The sequence below is a fragment of the Canis aureus genome, chromosome 32 (assembly GCF_053574225.1).
Source record: "Canis aureus isolate CA01 chromosome 32, VMU_Caureus_v.1.0, whole genome shotgun sequence".
Lineage (NCBI taxonomy): Eukaryota > Metazoa > Chordata > Mammalia > Carnivora > Canidae > Canis > Canis aureus.
In genome coordinates, this window is record NC_135642.1 from 12,945,289 (window position 1) to 12,966,716 (window position 21,428).

The 21,428-nt window shown below is 37.2% G+C and overlaps 1 protein-coding gene and 1 pseudogene across 1 annotated transcript in view; one reads left to right on the forward strand and one right to left on the reverse strand.

Annotated features, from left to right (window-relative positions):
- INO80 (INO80 complex ATPase subunit) overlaps window positions 1-21,428 on the reverse strand; it is a 129,802-nt gene that overhangs the window by 99,753 nt on the left and 8,621 nt on the right. Inside the window, exons 2-4 of the mRNA XM_077880663.1 lie at window positions 1,983-2,168; window positions 1,579-1,748; window positions 1,419-1,486 (exon numbers count right to left, since the gene is read on the reverse strand). Of these exons, the coding sequence (XP_077736789.1) occupies window positions 1,419-1,486; window positions 1,579-1,748; window positions 1,983-2,125 (381 nt within the window). The 5' untranslated portion in view covers window positions 2,126-2,168. The remainder of the gene's footprint in view (window positions 1-1,418; window positions 1,487-1,578; window positions 1,749-1,982; window positions 2,169-21,428) is intronic.
- Window positions 6,529-6,603, forward strand: LOC144303672 (U4 spliceosomal RNA; annotated as a pseudogene).

Genomic DNA, 21,428 nt, shown 5'->3' on the forward strand with positions numbered 1-21,428 from the left:
AGGAGAAATAACCCAAAAAATTATTGATTTTGTTATCATCTGGATAATGAAATATTATTTAGCCATAAAAAAGGAATGGAGTACTGCTATGCGCCACAACATGAATGAACTTTCAAAATTTGGTAAATGGAAGAAGCCAGGCACAAAACACCAGATGTTATATGATTCTATTTAAATGAAATGTCCAGAATAAGCAAATCCATAGGGAAAGAAAACAGTCAGTGGCTGCCAGGGGCTATGGGAAATAACTGCTAATAATCATAGAAATTCTTTTTGGAGTGATGAAAATGTTCTGGAATTAGTGGTGATGGCTCCATAAAACTTTACTACAACATACATTTTAAAAGGGTAGATTTTATGGCATGTGAATTTTATCTCCATTTTTAAGAATGTGATGGCTAAACAAAGATTTCTGCATTACCAATAGCTTAAACCCTCACTGGTAAGAAGCAAACAGGCCTTCTACACATGAGCTTTTAAAAGGACCTCACAATTATAATGAAAAAAATACTTTTAAATTACTTTGAGCTCTTCACAATAAAAGAAGGCAATAGAGAAATAATTAGTTTCAACAGAAGAAATGCTACCCTTAACTCAGCTGGACCAATGACAGTAATCTTTTAAGAGTGTAAATAAGAGTCTTCCATTTCCTTGCTGACAAACACTCACAGAAAATATAGAAACACTCTGTTCCTCCCTATAAACACTCACAGAAACTTACCAGAGTAAAATACAAATTCTTTAACATGATGTACAAGGCCCTACACAATCAGGCTCTCTAACCTCATCTTCTATCATCCCCTCTTTCATTGTGCTCCAGCTAACTAGTCTTCTCCAAACATTCTGAGTTGCTTCCTTTCTCAGGAATTTTGCAGTTATGTTCCTTCTGATTGAAATGGTCCTACTTAAACATTTACATGGTTTTAATCATTCAGAAATCAGCTGAAATGTCACCTCTTTAATGAAGTCATTTTTATTTCTTTCTTTGTTTACAGACCTACTCACTGCCTCCTCCCATTTGAATGTGAGCTCTACAGAGCAGGAACCCTGTCTGTCTACAACAGTATCTGGCAGGTAGAATATACTCAATCAACATTCACTGAATGAATGAACTACTCAGGAACTAATGAAAAGAACACTAATAATCCTGATTACAATGTGAGCCAGTGAGGACAAGGATCTTACCTATTTTTTTTACTCCTTTACACAGTGCTTTATACTCAAAAATGTTTGCTAAAATGAACTCCATTGAGGCCTCTAGATTTTTCTCAATAATCACTTAAAAAAATCATACCCACAATAGAAGATTCATGTCTAGAAAAATCTCTGCTAATGTGTCAGGATGCGTCAATAACTTCCTCTCCTATTTGTAACTTTAATGGGTTATATGAATTATAAACATTTGCCTTAACTCTTACCTTTAGCCACTTTCTGCTTTTCTTCAACTTAGAGAAGTTATATAAATTCCCTTTGTCAGATTTTGATTCTGTGTAAAGAAACATAAAGAACAACAAAAATGAAAGGACGACTGCCCCAAGAGAACTGATGGTCCAAAGAGGGATCTCACACCACACTGACCTGACTGTAGAACTCCATTCAGCGAGTATGTGTTTAACATTCCAGAATTGCCTGCTCCAGAAGTTTCACCAAGCAATGAATTTGGAGGTTCTTCCTTAACTTGTATTAAGGGATCCCCAGACTGGGGCAATAAAGGATTACTGTCATCCAGTCCATCTTCACTCTCATCACTATAAATTGAAGAATGATAAATCTATAATCACAACTGACCCAGTAAAACACTATAATTTATGGTCAGCAGACAGAAGAAACTAATCCTTTAAATAAGTTGTGTTCTATTTGAAAGAAGGAAGAAAGAAATATCAAACATACCAAAAAATCATAAAATACTTTAACCCTAAAACCAGAGATAATTGGAATCAGAAAGTGGTCAAACGTTATATTAGAAATACATAATCACATACCTAGAAATATTCCTATTGAAGATGGCTGATGTTTGTCGCAAAAAATGGTCCAACCGGAGGGCCCTCTCCAAGTACTGAAGATAGAGGGGCTTTGCCAGCTCAGTGCAGCCGCCATCGTCCCCGGCACCCAACTCCGAGGCCATAGAACAAATCTGTCTTCATGCACAAGGGTCTCCGACTTCTCGGCTGCAGAATGGAGATTAAACAATGAAAGACAAATTATTATTTATTCTCCCTTTATTTTACCTGCCTGCTATCAATGTGAAGAGAAATCAGACCTTCTAGAACACAAGATTAAAAGAGCAGTCTGTAGAAAGATCTTAATAAAGTTCTCATTAGGCACTGTTTCCTAATGCAAAAGCAGAAGTTAAAAGAATGAGAATATCAAAATATAGAAATATTGTCTTATTTGTGTCACAAAAATTCATATTCTACTTTTTTGAAATAGAACCTTAAAATTTAGAGCCACTTACCTTTTGTCCTACTATTAACAATTACCCACAATTATCTAAATCTACACCACAAACTTGTATACTTCATAGAGGAACACTTGTTCTCAGTATCATCTTCTAAACAGCTACTTCCTTTTTCATTTTGTATTTACATTTATATATATGTGTGAAGTATTTCGTTTACAAGGGAAGAGAGATATTGTCAGAGTATTTTACACACTCGTAAACATTCTTTAAAATATGAGATATAGAGGGACTCCTGGGTGACTCAGCTGTGAAGTGCATCTGCCATCGGATCAGGGTATGATCCCGCAATCCCGGGATTGAGTCCCACACTGGGCTCCCTGCATCGAGCCTGCTTTTCTCCCTCTGCCTGTGTCTCTGCCTCTCTCTCTCTCTCTCTGTGTGTGTCTACCATGAATAAATAAATAAAAATCTTTAAAAGAAAAAAAAGTCTGCCTTCGGCTCAGGTCATGATCTCAGGATAATGGGACTGAGCTCCCTGGTCAGTGAAGGGTCCGTTTTTCCCTCTGCCTCTGTCCTGCAACCTGCTTTTGGCTTGCTCTCTCAAATACATAAATAAAATCTCAAAAAAAAAAAAAAAAAAAATGGAGCAAAGAGAGTAGAAGAAAGAGTGAGAAACAAAGGTGTAGAGCTTGAGCATTTTCTTTGCTACTTTATGGTATTAAAGGAAACCATAACACTTTTGAGTTGTCCTCTCTTTTTATTATAGTTTTTAAAAGTTTTCTATATAATATAATCTTTCTTCTTAAAGGACATGTTAAAAATTCTCCTCCATCTGACTACAGATCAAACATAATCTCCAAAAAAGCCCCAGCAGGCTTCCTCTTCTTCTTCAGAAACTAACAAGCTAATTCTTAAATTTATATGGAAATGTAAAGAAACCAAAATAGCCAAATAATTTTGAAAAACAAGAGGGTTTGGGGCACCTGGGTGGCTCAGGTCATAATCCTTGGGTTCTGGGATTGAGCCCTGCAATGGGCTCCCTGCTCAGTGGGAAGCCTGCTTCTCCCTCCTCTCTCCTCTGCCCCCTACTCATGTGTGCTCTCTCTCAAATAAATAAAATCTTAAAAAAAAATAAGTTGAATAACTTACACATCCTGATTTTATATTATTTTATAAAGCCACAGTAATAAGATCAGTGTGATAGTGGCATAAGGATAACCACACAGACCAAAAAACAGACGGGAGACTCCAGAAATACACCCTTACAGGGGCACCTGGCTGGCTCAGATGGTAGAGTATTCAACTCTTGATCTCAGGGTCTTGAATTCAAGTCCCACAATGGGCACAGAGCTTACTTGAAAACAAGAGGAAACAAGAATAGTTGGGTTTAAAACAAAAAACAAAAAAACTGGGATGCCTGGATGGCTCAATTGGTTAAGCGTCTGACTCTTGATTTCGGCTCAGGTCATGATCTCAAGTTATCAGATCAAGCCCCACGTGAGATTCTGTATTCAGTACAGAGTCTGCTTGAGGTTCTTTCCTCCTTCCCTTCAAACACTTCCCTCCCCCACTTGCATGCTCTTACTCTCTTTGAAATAAATAAATCTTTAAAAACAAACAAAAAACTCTTACACTTTAGGGTCAATTTTCAATGTAAAAATTTAGACTGGAATTATTGAAGAGGATACTGGGATAATTTTTAGATTTTTTTAAAAAATATTTAAAAAAATAAATAAAAAATAAAAAATAAAAAAAATAATAATAAAAAATATTTTATTTATTTGTTCATGAGAGACACAGAGACAGAGAGAGAGGCAGAGATACTGGCAGAGGGAGAAGCAGGCTCCATGCAGGGAGCCCGACATGGGACTCGATCCCAGGACCACAACCTGGGCCAAAGGCAGGCACCAAACCACTGAGCCACCCAGGGATCCCCTAATTTTTAGATTAAATAGGCAATACATTAATTTGTATATAGTGGTACATGTCAGAAAAGAACCGCTTTAGGGGGCACCTGGGTAGCTCAGTTGGTTAAGTGACTGACTCCTGATTTTGGCTCAGGTCATGATCTCTAGTCTGGGATCCAGACACCATGTCAGGCTCCCCACTTAGTGGGGAGTCCACTTAAAGATTCTCTCTCCCTCTGTCCCTCTCCCTGCTTGCGATCTCTCTCTAAAATATATAAGCTAAAAAAACAAAACAAAAACCAAACCTTTCAGATGCTGGGTTGAATCTACTTTATGTCCACTCAAACAGAATCTCACAGGGAGAATTTAAAAACTGTAAGACGGGTGGCAAGACTTAAAGCTCATAAAGCTAAGATTTTTTTGACTGCTCGGATAGCAAAAATCTTCACTATCCTATTTAAACTTTGTATTCAAGTGAATTATATGAAGAAGTATTACTAGGTTTCAATCAGAGGGGGGAAAATGGACTTGTATCTACAATACATAAAGAACACTTATGACCCAATTAGAAGACAACTCAACTGAAAAATGAGCAAAAGACTCTGAACAGACATTTCATCAAAGAAATACAAATGGCTAATAGGCACACGAAGATGCTCAATATAAAAAAATGCAAATTAAAATGACAGTGAAATACCACTTTACACTCACCAGAATGGCTATAATAAAAGATTATAACAATTGCTGGGGAGGATGTGGAAAAACTACAACCCCAGACATTTTAACCAGCTGGTTAAAATGTAAACTACTATAACCACTACAGAAAACACTTTGGTACTTTCTTAAGATTTAAATATAAAGTTACCATATGACCTAGCACTTCCCTCCTAGTTACTCAAAGAAAAACATACGCCCACCCAAACCCTTTAATGTGAACACAGTAACACTATTTGTAACAATCAAAAAGCAAAACAATCCAAATGTTTATCAACTGGTGAGAATGGATAAACAAAATGTATATCCACACAACAGAATATTATTAGCAATTAAAAGGAATAAACAGTTTTTACATGCAACAACATGAATGGACCTCACAAACATATGATAAGGGGAAAAAAAAAGATAAAAAAAAAAAAAAAAAAAGCCAGACGACATCTTGTATGAATCCATTTAGATGAAAAGGAAATCTATAGTCAGGAAGTAGATTAGAGGTTGGCTGGGTGTACAAAGGGGGACTGATTATAAATGGAAATGAGACATCTTTCTTATGGATGTTGGAAATATCCTAAATGCATACTGTATTGATGGTTGTACAATTCTGTAAGTTTGTTAAAAAATCACTGTACATATAAATTAGGTAAATTTCATGAATATAAAATAGTTTTTATTAACACAGCTAAAGAGAAAAGAATGTTAAAAGATTTTTTTAAAAGATTTCAATAGTTTCTACTTTTCAGTGTGAGACCTAATATGTACCCATTCCAAAAGATTTCAAAAAAACAGTTTTAAAAATACAGCAAAATTCTCTAAGAGAAAACATTTAATTCATCCAGATATACATACATATAAATTAAAGCATATAAAATCCTGTACAGCTCCCTCCTAATGTTTCATTAAAAAATAACTGATCTCATGCACTTATTTCGGTTGATAATGAAAATGGTCCTAATTAAGGAGGTATGAAGATATGACTACAAAGTAATACTCGGTGATTCAAAAAGAACTATTTTCAGAAATAATTCCTAAGTAACTGTATATGAACACTAAGTCAAACCAATTTGTCTAGGAAAGGTCACAGTTACATCTATGGTCTCACAATGCTTAATATATGTCCCCATGTGACTCCCAGTATGCATCAATCCTATAGTCTGATTCTCCCAGAATCACTTTGTAGCATATCACCACACATAGCTGAAATGGCAAGCATGATGTACTCCCTTATTTCCACAAGGCTAAAGAGAGGAGGCAGGTACTTCAAGTATGAAGTTTCTGACATCTCCACACGTAGTCTTATGATGATATCTGAAGAGTAAAGGAATATTTTTTAAAGTGTTCAATTACCATCTCTTTTATTGTGGTGAACTATACATTCACCATTTTAATCATTTTAAGTGTACATACAGTTCAGTGGCATTAGGTACATTCACAAAGTCATGCCAATCATCCATTACCGCACCCTCAATCATTTTATTTAACCATGTTTAAGACTAGCAGCCTCTCAGCTTTGCGTAGTGGCAGTATCGTAGCTAATGAGGTTTAATCTGAGGTGCGATTATTGCTAATTGAAGACTAGTGGTCTCTCTATTCAACCCATTTGCCTTGGCCAATCTGGTGAAGCTGCTTCTCTTAGGTGCCTGGATGGCTCAGAGAGACTCTTGATCTCAGGGTTGTAAGTTCAAGCCCCATGTTGGGTGAACAGATTACTTAAAACTAGTATCTTTAGGAATGCCTGGGTGGCTCAGCGGTTGAGTGTCTGCCTTTGGCTCAGGGTGTGATCCCGGGGTCCAGGATGGAGTCCTGCATTGGACTCCCTGCGAGGAGCCTGCTTTTCCCTCTACCTATGTCTCTGACTCTCTCATGAATAAATAAAATCTTAAAAAAAAAAAAAAAAGCTCTTTGTCTAATAACGTATACTTTCATCTCTTAGGCTTGTCTTTCTTTCTCTCACTCTTCACAAGGAAACGACAGGGCCATGCTAACCTCACCCACCAGCTGTTATCCAACTTCAACACAGCACATGACATTTCCCAAGAATCCATTTACCCACCTTGTATCAATGATTTCTAAACTCTCTGCAAAAAAATAAATAAAATAAACTCGCTACAAAGATTATTTCAAACATTTTCCCTCTTCCTCAAAATTCTGAACTCATTCCCCCTCATCTTGGAAGAGCCTGAGGAGCAAATCTCTTCATTCTTTTTTATTACACTATAGTTCTTTCTTTTCTTCTCTTATTCATGATATTTGAGCCACAAATACAAGTAGACTTTATCAGTCTACATTTGTAACTCTTTAGTCAACGTTATTCTATATATTGGTGCAAAGACAGGACTACTTCATTATGTTATCCACTGTGGGTTATGCCCATGCATTCACATTTTAAAATACATAAAATACATGTGTTATTATGATGCTTATATTTTCTTCCCAAAATATTACAGCTGGGGCATCATACTGCTTTAAAAATTTTTAAGTATATAAACTGTTTATCAAAATGCATGAACAGAAATCAAAATTGTTGACTGACACTTGCTTTCTGGACACTCTCCATGTCTTTGACAACTTCTTGGACTATTCCTTCTTTACTTCCTTAATGGAAACGTCTTTATTCTAAATGTGGAGTCAACTAAAGTTCTTTTATCCATCCTTATCCCTTAGTAAACCTCATCTACTACGGAGACTTGAATTAATACTGCTGTACGGCTGACTTTCTGGCCTCCATTTAACAAAATACACAATCTACATTTCTAGATGCTTATTGGATATTCCACCCTTGATATACACCACTGACCCCTTCAAACTCAAAACTTCCCAACTGCCCCTATACCATCTAGTTCATCTGTCTTTCTTATTTATAGAAGAGTTAGTTATTCAGACTCAAATCTATGAATCAGTTTTTACATTCCTCTCTACTCTTTATCCAATCTGTCTCAATGTGTAGCTAATTCTTCTTTAGGGATGATGTCTGGAATCTGTCCTCTTTTATTACTAATGTTTTTATTAGGTTCTTATCATCTCACACCTAGACTACTACCTTCCTAATTTGGCTTCCACCTCTAGGTTCTTCTCACTTTAATCCATCCTTGCAACTACTGTCAGATCAGTATTCCCAAAATATCACTCTGATTATGCCGTTATCCCTCAAGAGCTTTCCAATTTGCTTCCAAATTCAATAAAGTCTAAATTCCTCGACCTGAAATTCAAAGACTTTTATCATCTGGCTCCAAGTTACCTTTCCAATTTAATCTTTTACTATATCCCTACACTCCAGATAAATTAAGAATACCCTGAAGATGTTTCAACTTCCTGTCAGATTCATGTTAATCATCAAATGAAGAGCTCTTTAAAATTTATCTGACCACAAGGTCATGCTGCCATTTTGAAGGATGGAAGGACTATAAACATATGTTGTCAGAGCAATTCACCATTGACTAGCTTGGTTCATACTCTGAATTCTGGCTCTTTAAACCCAGTTATCCTCCAACTGGACTTTGATCCTACTTCAGTGGCCCTGACTACAGTTTGATATTCATAGTAAATTGTCTGTTTCTGACTCACACTTACAATATATTTCCCTGTGTCCATGTGTGATCCCAGACTGACTGCTTTACGCTCTCTAGTTACTGCTATGTCTTTATGGAAGCTGTCTTGCCCTTGTCCTGTGAAAAATGTTTCTGTAAGAAGTCTTACCAAGTTGAACCAAAATCCTTCAAAGACAAAATCAAACACCCCATTCCAACAATACTTTTTAATTATTCCTAGCTAAGACTCTTCTCTACTATTCTAGTTATTTTTAAAAAAGATTTTATTTATTCATTCATGAGAGACACACCGGGGGGGGGGGGGGGGCAGCCAGAGACACAGGCAGAGGAAGAAGCAGGCTCCATGCAGGGAGCCCAACAGGGGACTCGATCCTGGGTCTCCAGGATCATGCCCTGGGCTGAAGGCAGCGCTAAACTGCTAAGCCACCCAGACTGCCCTCTGAATGGTTATTTATAGAAAGCCTGGCACTTATATGATCCTACAGTCTACTTACTATACACATGCATGTCTTATCTCCCTTACTAAACTATACAGTACTTGAGCAAAAAAGTCCCTATCTCATGAATCTATTTGGTTCTGATATTTGCAAATAACCACATTATTCTGCTTTTTTATGTACCATGTCAAAGATGAAGGCTACAAAACTCTATTCTACAGAAAGACAATCTATAGTTCATGACCATAGGCCTCTACTTCCATCCTGGACACATGATTTGAGGATGAAAGTTTAAATAAAAGAAATGAAAAGATACAAAACTTCGGTAGTAGAAAGTTAAAGAGAATGAGTTCAATCATTCATTATCCATACTTACTGAACAGTGTGTGAATGCATGTACTAAAAATCTTTCAGGCAATTCTACATAAAAACTGTCTCTCAGGGGCAGCCCGGGTGGCTCAGCGGTTTAGCGCTGCTTTCGGCCCAGGGCCTGATCCTGGAGACCCGGGAATCGAGTCCCGCATCAGGTTCCCTGCATGGGGCCTGCTTCTCCCTCTGACTCTCTCTCTCTCTCTCTGTGTGTGTCTCTCATGGATAAATAAATAAAATCTTAAAAAAACAAAACAAAACTGGGCAGCCCCGGTGGCACAGTGGTTTAGCGCCGCCTGCAGCCTCGGGTGTGATCCTCAAGACCCAGGATCGAGTCCCACATCGGGCTTCCTGCATGGAGCCTGCTTCTCCCTCTGCCTGTATCTCTGCCTCTCTCTTCGCTCTCTCTGAAGGAATAAATAAATAAATCTTTAAAAAAAATAAAAAATAAAAAAATAAACTGTCTCTCAGACAAGCTTTAGATAAATACTGGGAGGTGAGGGGAGATCAAGGTGTTACTTCTAGACAAGAATCTTTTTTTTTTTTTTGTCATTTTATTATTTATTTATTTTTTTAATTTATTTTTTATTGGTGTTCAATTTACCAACATATAGAATAACCCCCAGTGCCCTTCACCCATTCACTCCCACCCCCCGCCCTCCTCCCCTTCTACCACCCCTAGTTCGTTTCCCAGAGTTAGCAGTCTTTACGTTCTGTCTCCCTTTCTGATATTTCCTACACATTTCTTCTCCCTTCCCTTATATTCCCTTTCACTATTATTTATATTCCCCACATGAATGAGAACATATAGTGTTTGTCCTTCTCCGACTGACTTACTTCACTCAGCTAGACAAGAATCTGAAGGACACCTGCCCTACCTGCTAATTCTTACCTAAGGATAGGATTTTCATCTTCTTCCAAATGAAAAGCCTAACAAAATAACTATTTGGAGAGAAAATCACCCTATTTCTGGGTAGCCTAATCTAACAGTTTTTAGTTTGGTTAAAAAAAAATTTTTTTATTTTTAAATAGAGAAGGGTTGACTTTTAATCTTTCTCACTACCAGTAATAGTAAAAACATGATATATAATGACCACCTCATAAAGTACTACAATTACAATGATGGCCATTAACAAGTATTTCTCCTAAAACCTACACATTTAAACATTCCACACTTAACTCTATTTTCACTTGTTTTCTCTTTATTGACACTGCCCAAAATTGGTTTCATACCAATCACTTATAGAAGCATTTCCCAAAGTTTACCTCTCTGAATACTAGATCAAGATATTAACAAATGTCCATTAATATTAAAAATTGTTAAGGCCATTAGGTTAGGCCTAAAATGTTTTAGTCTCCAATGTGCTGATGTACTCAGTCTTTCTCCAAGAGGAATTCCAAGCTTATTTGATCATTTTTTGGTAAAATACCTATCCAAATAGCTCAGAGAAGACCAGATAGGTTATCAATGATTCAGTCAAATATCTAAAAATATATCTCCCTTTAAGAAGTAATTCTTCAAAAAAAAAAAAAAAAAAGAAGTAATTCTTCAATTTACCAAGACTAATATAGAAAAGGCCAAATAAAAGTATAGCTCTTACAAAATGAACTACATAGCTTTAAAGCATTTGCAGGACTATAGTAGGTAATGGGCTCTAGCTTATAGAAAAGGACAAATATTAAGAGAACAAATTAGGGATCCCTGGGTGGCGCAGCGGTTTGGCGCCTGCCTTTGGCCCAGGGCGTGATCCTGGAGACCCGGGATCGAATCCCACATCGGGCTCCCGGTGCATGGAGCCTGCTTCTCCCTCTGCCTGTGTCTCTGCGCCTCTCTCTCTCTCTGTGACTATCATAAATAAATAAAAGTTAAAAAAAAAAAAAAAAAGAGAACAAATTAATTGAATTTCCTACCTCTGCTCCCCTGTAACTCAGACATTCTGTAGCCCAAACCTGTTATGACTGAGCTTGATCTACTGAATCAGATCAATAGGTTACACTGATAATTTGTAGGACTAGACTACAAATAGCAAGACCAGGCCAAATAAATAAACTCGATAATATTTTAATAGATGGAAATAAGACCAAAAAGAAGTGATATGTAATTTTCACATGAACACTAGAGTGGTATTTCATTCACTCAGCCACTCAACTGCTGAACTCTAAGCACAGTGTAGACAAAGTTATTTCCTTCAGAGAATTCAGTTTCTCCCTCTGACCCTCCCCAGGCTTGTGCTCGCTCTCAAATAAATTTAAAAAATCTAAAAAACTTTTAAGGTTTCCAACTTCCGAAAGAAAGGAGAGGAGAGGAGGGGAGGGGAGGGGAGGGGAGGAGAGGAGAGGAGAGGAAGGGAGGGAAGGGAGGGAGGGAGGGGAACAAACGCACCCCTTTGCCAAATGACTCCACTGGTGAACTTCATCAGACATTTAAAGTAGAATTAAAATTGGGGTGCCTGGATGGCTCATTTGGTTAAGCGTGTACCCTCGACTCAGGTCATGATCTCAGAGTCCTGGATAGAGCACCACCTCTGGCTCCCTGCTCAGCAGGGAGTCTGCTTATCCCTCTCCCTCTGCCCTTCACCCCCACTTGTTTTCTCTCTCTAATAAATAAAAATCTTTAAAAAATAAATAAAGTAGAATTAATACCAATCCTTCACCAACTCTTCCTAATCACGGAAGAGGAAAAATAACAATTGCCACATCATTCTATGTGGCCAGCATTACCCTGATTCCAAAGCCACCCAAAGACATCACAAGAAAAGTACAGGCTAATATCCCTACAGAAACAAAAATCCTCAATAAAATATTAACAACTAAATCTAGCAACATATAAAAAAGATTATACACCATTAACAAGTAGAATTCATTCTAGGAATGCAAGGTTTGTAGAACATCTTCAAATCAATGTATTATATATACCACATTAATAGAACAAAGGATGAAAGTCACTTGAGCATCTCAATTAACAGAAAAATGATTTGACAGAATCCAACACCATTTCAAAATAAAAGCACTCAACAAACTGCAAGTAGAAGGGAACTCCCTCAATCTGATAAAGGGCACCTACAAAACACCCACAAAATCATTCTAATGGTGAAAGACAGAATGTTATCCCCCTTAAAATCAGGAATAAGACAAGGCTGTCTACGTTTATAACTCATATTCAAAACTGTACTTGAAGTTCTAGCCAGAGCAATTAGGAAAGCAAAGCAAAGCAAATTAAAATAAATACCATCCAGATTGGAAAGAAGTAAAATTTTTACTTATAGATTCTTACACAGAAATAGATAATCCTAAAGAATGCACTAAAAAATTATTTTAACTAACAAACAAGCTCAGTAATCTTGCAGGGTATAAAACCAATATACCAAAATCAATAATATTTCTATATACTAGCAATGAACAATCTGAAAATAGAATGAAGAAAATAATTTCATTGACAATAGGATCAAAAAGAACAAAATACTAAAAAAAAATTGGTTTTTTTTTTAAAGGTTTTATTTATTTATTTATTCATGAGAGACACAGAGAGGCAGAGACACAGGCAGAGGGAGAAGCAGGCTCCTTTCAGGGAGCTTGATGTGGGACTCGATCCTGGGTCTCCGGGATTAGGCCCTGGGCCGAAGGCAGCGCTAAACCGCTGAGCCACCAGGGCTGCCCCCAAAAAAAATTTTTAATAAAATACTTTGGAATAAATTTAACCAAATAACTGCAAGACATATATACAGTGAAAATAAGACATTATTCAAATAAATTAAAGAACTACATAAATGAGAAGAGATTCCATGGTTCTTGGATCAAATGATTTAATATTCTGAAGATGGTAATGGTATATAGATTAAATATAACATCTATCAAAGTCCAAGCTGGTTTTGCAGAAAGAAAAGCTGATCCTAAAATTCATATGGAAGTGCAAGGGACCTAGGATAGCCAAAACAATCTTGACTATGAAGAACAAAGCTGGAGGACCCACACTCCCTATTTTAAAACTTACTATATAGCTGCAGTATATAAGATGTGTGCTAAGATATATGGCTAGATATATAGACCAATGGAACAGAATGGAGTCTCCAAAAAATAAACCCTTACCTTCAGTCAAGTGATTACCAACAAGGGTATCAAGATAATTCAATGGGAAAAGAACAGCCTTTTCAACATACGGTACTGTGACAACTAGATAGTTACATGCAAAAAAATGAAGTTGGATCTCTTCTTTACACAAAATTTAACCATAAAGAGATCACAGATGTAAATTTAAGAGCTAAAACTATAAAACTCTTAGAGGAAAACAGATAAATCTTCATATCTTGAATGAGGTAATGGTTTCTTAGCTATACCAAGAGCAAAAAGAACAAAAGGTAAAATAGATAAACTGGACTTCATTAAAATTAACTTTAGTGCTATAAACAAAGCTATTAAGAAACTGAAAACCAACAATTGGGAGAAAAGATTTCCAAATCATATAACTAATAAGGGAATGATATCCCAAATGTATTTTTTTAAAAACTCTTAAAACTCAATAATTAAATGGCCAAAGAATGTGAACAAACATTTCTCCTTATATTGGAGATATACCAATAGCTAATTAGCACATGAAAAGAAGTTTAAACATCATTAGCCATAAGGAAATGTAAATCAAACACACAATGATATAATGCTTAGCACCTACTGGTCCACTTACAAGAAAGATAGTAAGAGATGACAAAGACGTGGAGAAACTGGAACCCTCATATACTGGTGGAAATGTAAAATGGTGTAGCCATTTTGGAAAAGTTTGGCAGTTCCTCAAAAGGTTACACATAGGGGATCCCTGGGTGGCGCAGCGGTTTGGCGCCTGCCTTTGGCCCAGGGCGCGATCCTGGAGACCCGGGATCGAATCCCACATCAGGCTCCCGGTGCATGGAGCCTGCTTCTTCCTCTGCCTGTGTCTCTGCCTCTCTCTCTCTCTCTCTCTCTCTGTATAACTATCATAGATAAATAATAATAAAAAAAAAAATTAAAAAAAAAAAAAAAAAAAGGTTACACATAAAGTTACCATATGTAACTTGTAGGAATACCCAAGACAAATGGAAACATAAGTCCACAAAAAAACTTAGATATAAATCTTTATAGCAACATTCACAATAGCCAAAATGTGGAAACAACCTAAATGTCCATCAAGTGATGAATGGATTAAATGTGATATAGTCCCATAACAGAATACTTGTTGGCACCTGAAAGGGAAGGATATACTGACTGATGCTACAACATGGATGAACCCTGAAAACATTATGCTAGGTAAATAAGCTCTTCAATAAAGGCCTCACATCATATAATACTATTTATAAGAAATAACCAGAAAACGCAACTCCACAGAAACAGGCCAATGGCTGCATGGGGGAAGAGGGTGTGGATTGTGGCACTGTGCAGTGGCAAGATAGGAAGTGACTGCTAATGGGTAGGGGTTCCTTTTTGGGCTGACGGAAATGTTTTAAACTTAGACTGTGGTAGGGGTTGTAACTCTGGAAATATATTAAAGCCAATGAATATACTAAAACCATATATATACTTTAAATGGGTGAATTTTACAGACTGGGAATTTTATCTCAATAAACATGTTAAAAATGTGTTATTTCTGTACAGGACAAAACAATAAAGATAAAAGGTAAACGATAAATTGTGAAAAATGTTCGCAACACTTTACCAATTTAAATGTCATACCGAGGATTCTTATAAAATTCCTGCAGTAGTATAAAATCCCTAAGAACAGGGATCCCTGGGTGGCGCAGCGGTTTGGCGCCTGCCTTTGGCCCAGGGCACGATCCTGGAGACCCGGGATCGAATCCCACATCGGGCTCCCGGTGCATGGAGCCTGCTTCTCCCTCTGCCTGTGTCTCTGCGCCTCTCTCTCTCTCTGTGACTATCATAAATAAATAAAAATTTAAAAAAAAATTTTTTTTAATCCCTAAGGACATAAAACCCAACCATTAATTTTCTGTTTAAAGAGACTGTTACTATTATCCCATTTACAGATAAGGAATCGTGTTACTTACATACTTTAAGTAACTTACTCAAGGTTGTACAATTTAACAGGGAATGTGGATTTGAATCCAGATAATCTGACTCCCAAGCCCTCATTTAACCAATGTAATGGTTAAAACCATTACATTGTAAGACTAGATAATGTCTGAAAAGTTACATCCCAAGCAACTTAAGGTGTTTATTTCTGGGAACTGGATTAAGAGGGACCTCTACTTTCTACTTTTTAATTTCAATATTTTTCAAAATTCTTACTACATACTGCATGTAATTTTTTCAAATGAAAAATTATGAATTGAGGTATTACTTACATTTTGAAATGAACAAATACTAAATAGTTTGATGAGTTTTGACATACGCATACACATGTCTAATCTATCTCCCTATCAAGATATGTAAGAATAGCTCATTACCCCAGAAAGTTCTCTCAGGCTTGTGCTTCTTTCCAATTACTCTTACCAGAGGCAATCATTGTTCTGATTTCTACCACCACAGATTAATTAATTTCTAGTATAGAAATTTAGAGAAAGGGAATCATATTGCATACACTTTGGTGTCTGCATTCTTTTTGTAAGGCATGTTTTTGAGATTTACCCATGTTACTGCATGTATCAAGAATTCACTCCTTTTTGTTGCTGAATCAGATTCCGCTATGAATATAACCATAGTTTATTTATTCATCTTTTCATGGACATTTAGGTCCACTCTGGATAAATTCCTGGGAATGGAACTGCCATGCCAACAGGTAGATATATGTTTTTTTTTTTTTTTGGGGGGGGGGGTTAGGGAGGGAGTAGACGTATGTTTAACCTTATAATGAACCACCAATTTTCCAAAATGGTCCCACTATTTTACATTTCCACCAACAATGAACAGGAGTTCTAGCTGCTTCTCATCTTTGCCAACATTTGGTATTATAATTGTATTATCACTGCTATTCTAATTTCTAGATCCCTGATGACTGATGGGTACCTTTTCACATGCTTATTGGCCATTTATATAACTTCCTTTCTGACATATCAAAGTGTTTTTGACTACATTTGAAAAAACTAGTCTTTTTACAATTGAATTATATAGGAGTCCTTTATATATTATAGATATAATTCCTTTGTCAGACATACGTATTACTAAGTTTTCACGGATTGAAATATTCATTATTAAGATGTCAATTCTCTCCCATATATCCTCTCTTATCTATAGATTTCCAATCCAATCCCAGGAGGGTTTTTGAAGAAACTGACACACTCAGCCTAAAATTTATATGGAAAAGCAACAGTCCAAACAAGTTTGAAAAAGATAAGCAGGGAAGTCTGGGTGGCTCAGTGGTTGGGTGACAGCCTTTCTGCTAAGGGCATGATCCTGGAATCCCGGGATTGAGTCCTACATTGGGCTCCCTGCATGGAGCCTGCTTCTCCTTCTGCCTATGTCTCTGCCCGTCTCTCTCTGTGTCTCTCGTGAATAAATAAATAAAATCTTTAAAAAAAAGAAAGAAAGAAAGAAAGAAAGAGACGCAAAATTCGCGGAGTTCACACTATCTGACTACAAGACTTGCTATAGGGGATCTCTGGGTGGCTAAGCAGTTTAGCGCCCACCTTTGGCCCAGGCCATGATCCTGGAGTCCCGGGATCGAGTCCCGCATTGGGCTCCCTGTATGGAGCCTGCTTCTCCCTCTGCCTGTGTCTCTGCCTCTGTGTGTTGTGTGTCTCTCATGAATAAATAAATCTTAAAAAAAAAAAAAAAAAAAGGACTTGCTGTAAGTTACAGTAATCAGGATGGTATACTGCATTGGTCGAAGGACAAATCAATGGTACAGAACAGAGTCCAAAGAAAGATCCGCACTTACATGGTCACACTTTTTTTTTTTTTGCTTTTTTAAAGATTTTATTTATTTATTCATGAGAGACACAGAGAAAGAGAGGCAGAGACACAGGCAGAGGGAGAAGCAGGCTCCCTGCACAGAGCCTGATGCAGGGCTCCATCCCAGGACCCCAGGATTACAACCTGGGAAAAAGACAGATGCTTAACCACTGAGCCACCCATGTGCCCTGGTCACACTGATTCTTGAGAAACAATCCAACAGGGAAAGAAATTTTTCCTTCGTGATCCTGGAGACCCACATCAGGGTACCTGCATGGAACTTGCTTCTCCCTCTGCCTGTGTCTCTGCCTCTCTCTCATGAATAAATAAATATTTAAAAAATAAAAATAAAAAAATAAAAGCTTGCATAACATATGCTGTGCTTAACTAGTATCCCTTACTGATAAACAAGAATGTCTTCCCTAATATTTTCTCTTAATTACATCTATATCATTGTGATTGTTCTTAACTCTAGGTCTTTTGAACATTATCTTATATGCTGTTTGGTAAATAAGGAATCATATGGAACACCAGAAGTAGCTTGAAGTCTTAGTACCAGAATACTTTCTTTTGGTCATAGTGTGGATGCCTATACTATGGCATAAAGTCTATGAAAACTGATTTTCTTTAATTTCCTTTAGAAAATCACAAATAATTAAAATTGACTAAATTAGAAAATTTCAAAAAATATAGAGGGAAAATAACTCAAATACCAAAAGAGAAAAAATAATTCCGCACAGTATAAATACTGATAAGAGGGGTACCTGGGTAGCACAGTTGATTGAGCCTCTGCTTTTGGCTCAGGTCATGATCCTGGGGTTCTGGGAGAGGGCCCCATGCTGGACTCTCTGCTAGGCAGAGAGCCTACTTCTCCCTCTGCCACTCTCCCTGATTGTGCTCACACACACTCTCTCTCAAGTAAATAAGTAAAAATCTTTAAAATATATACTGATAAGAAATTTAGTGAAATTCTCAAACTGTTTTTTCTCTAACCATTAAAATTTGTATGAATCCATTAAGTTGAAATAAAGGTTACAAGTGACTATTTTGCCAAACTGAACCTATTAAATATCTTTCAGCAATTCTGCAAAAAATAATTGGGAAAAAAAGTTTTTCACGAATATTTTGAGAAAGAGTAACAGTGGGATCCCTGGGTGGCGCAGCGGTTTGGCGCCTGCCTTTGGCCCAGGGCGCGATCCTGGAGACCCAGGATCGAATCCCACGTCAGGCTCCCGGTGCATGGAGCCTGCTTCTCCCTCTGCCTGTGTCTCTGCCTCTCTCTCTCTCTCTCTCTGTGACTATCATAAATAAATAAAATAAAAAAAAAAAAAGGAAAGAGTAACAGTAATTAGGTTTCATAGGATATTCATTTCCCACTCACCATATTACACAATTTAACAAAAAATAAGTTCAATGGCTTAAGAAACATTCCTGCATTCACTAAAATGTTTTAGTGAAATGTTTCAGTTAATCTTAACCATTAAAAAAGCTTTCACAGCGAGCCTCTGTTAAAAGTAAAAACTCTAGTATGGCAAGATAGGAGGAGAGGACAAGGAATCTACAATGAATAAGAGCACACTAGTGTAAAGAGCTTTTCTGTCCTAGGTGCTTTCATAATACCAGCCCTTTTAATCACCACAATTACTCAAACCTTATTCTCAGTTAAGCTAAATAATTTGCCCAAGCTAGAATCAGAACTCAGATCTACTACTGTGACACCAAATCCCCAATTCTTCACCACCAGACTGCTATAACAAAAACAAAGAAGCCTCATGACTTGGGCATACCTCCTAGTTGGTTTTCCTAAAACCCATAAGTTTGCTGTCCTAAGCATAATCACAAATAGTCTGTTGCCCTTCATTTTCAAAAGTATCCACATTTGAACAATAATTTTTGGTCACCCTAAGGCATGGCAAATAAGATGTAAATAAATCACAAAGCACTCTTTAAAATTATTTATTTATTTATTTAAGAGAGAAAGAGAGGAGTGACACACAAGCAGGGGGAGGGGTAGAGAGAGGGGCAGGCTCCCTGCTGAGCAGGGAGCCCAACTCTGGGCTTTATTCCAGGACTCTGAGATCATGACCTGAGCCAAAGGCAGACACTTAACCAACCAAGCCATCCAAGCACCTCCAATGCACTCTTTAAATAAAACCCCAGTTGAACCAAAACTTTTCTTTCAGACTATCAAATATTCATTAAAAGGCTACTATATACCAGACACTGATTGAGGAAAAGACCTTGTCCTCAAATAACAAAGACCAACAGAGCCCTCTACAAGTAGGCCAGAAACAATTTGCTCAAAGGAATCACTACAAGAGCATGGGCACAGGGCAGCCCCGGTGGCCCAGTGGTTTGGCGCCGCCTTCAACTTGGGGTGTGATCCTGGAGACCGGGGATTGAGTCCCACGTCGGGCTCCCTGCATGGAGCCTGCTTCTCCCTCTGCCTGTGTCTCTGCCTCTCTCTCTGTGTCTGTCATGAATAAATAAATATAATCTTAAAAAAAAAAAAAAAAAAAAGCGCATGGGCACAGTCTAGCAATTTAACAAGCCCAGAGTTTACCCAAAACAGTTTCAGAAATAATAACACCTGCATTTTAATTGCTCCCAGCTAAAAAAAGGATGGCCCTTTCATAAATTCCTAAAATGGCAAAGAAAATATTTTGGCCTACCTTAAAGGCATATGGAGGAAGAAAAAAATGCTATCCGCATTTTCCTTTCCCTATTGTTATTAATGAAATTACACTACTATATGAAAAAGAAGTATGTTAACAAAGATTTTTTAAAAAATCAATTACAATGCATTTGCTTTCTTCTAGGAAAGTATCAACTTCCTAAAAGAGTATCTTCACCAAGACAGGGAACAAAAACATCTTACTGAAATAATAAAATAAGTATCTTTACTAGCATAACTGCCTCTATGGAGTTCTGCAGTATACACTATAGACAGAACCTTAGGTTGAATAAGTTTAAACCCTATTTATTAAGCATTTAGGGTTTATATATTACTAAACCAAAAAATCCAAAAGGGAGGAACAGTTTCCTGAGGTATTTACTGGACCTTTCCACATGGTAACTTAAAAAAATTTTATGATTTTTTTTAAGATTCTATTTATTTATTCATGAGGGAGAAAGGCAGAGGATACAGGCAGAGAGAAGCAGACTCCATAGAGGGAGCCTGATGCGGGACTCACTCCCAGGACTCCAAGATCATGCCCTGAGCCGAAGGCAGATGCTCAACCGGTCAGCCACCAAGGTGTCCAAGTTATGCTATTTTAGAGGTTATATTTTCATACGGTTATATTTCCATAAGTCTTGTACTGAAAAGCACTCACTTAATAACAATTCATCAAATTAAAAACTTGAAAACATAGCTGAAGATCTCTTACCGAAGAGCCAGTTATTGCAACAAATTTCACAGCTAGATTCATGAAAACACTTACCTTTTCCAGAGAATGATACAGCTCAGAAAAAGATGTTCTCATATAAGAGAGAAATTAAAGGACTGAACTCAACAGCCCAGAAAACTTGAGCAACTCATTTCATTCCTCAGCAAAGGGAAGATAACTTTAGCCTGCTTAATGGTTACTTGTGAAAAAGAGAGATGCCTCACCAAGTGCTGGGAAATTTTAGCTATCAATCAGTTCAATAGTTAATCCTCTATTAGTCACTTAGATGTGTAATGATTTTATTAACATTAAATACATTTACTCATTCTCTTCATTATACAGTCAATTAGAACAAGGCAGATATTGTGTACATCAAACTAGGTGCTCAATAAACACTTGTTAAATTGAAGTTATACTTTTTCCTCTATTTAAGAAGTCTGGTGAGGTGGGGAGGGAGATTCCATTACAAGCGATTCCAATTTTTTGATCTTGTATCAAATACAACAGATTAACATTCTATTGAGAGCTATGTGCCAAACATTTCATATGCATATGTATTTTATATAAGCATTAACTCATTTAATCCTTTTTTAAACATTTGTATTTATTTATTCATGAGAAACACAGATACAGGCAGAAGGAGAAGCAGGCTCCCTGCAAGGGAGCCTGATGCAGGACTAGATCTCAGGATCCCAGGTTCCCAGCCTGAGCTGAAGGCAGTAGCTCAACCACTGAGACACATCCAGGTATCCCGCACTTAAGACCTAGGCACTGGGGATCCCTGGGTGGCT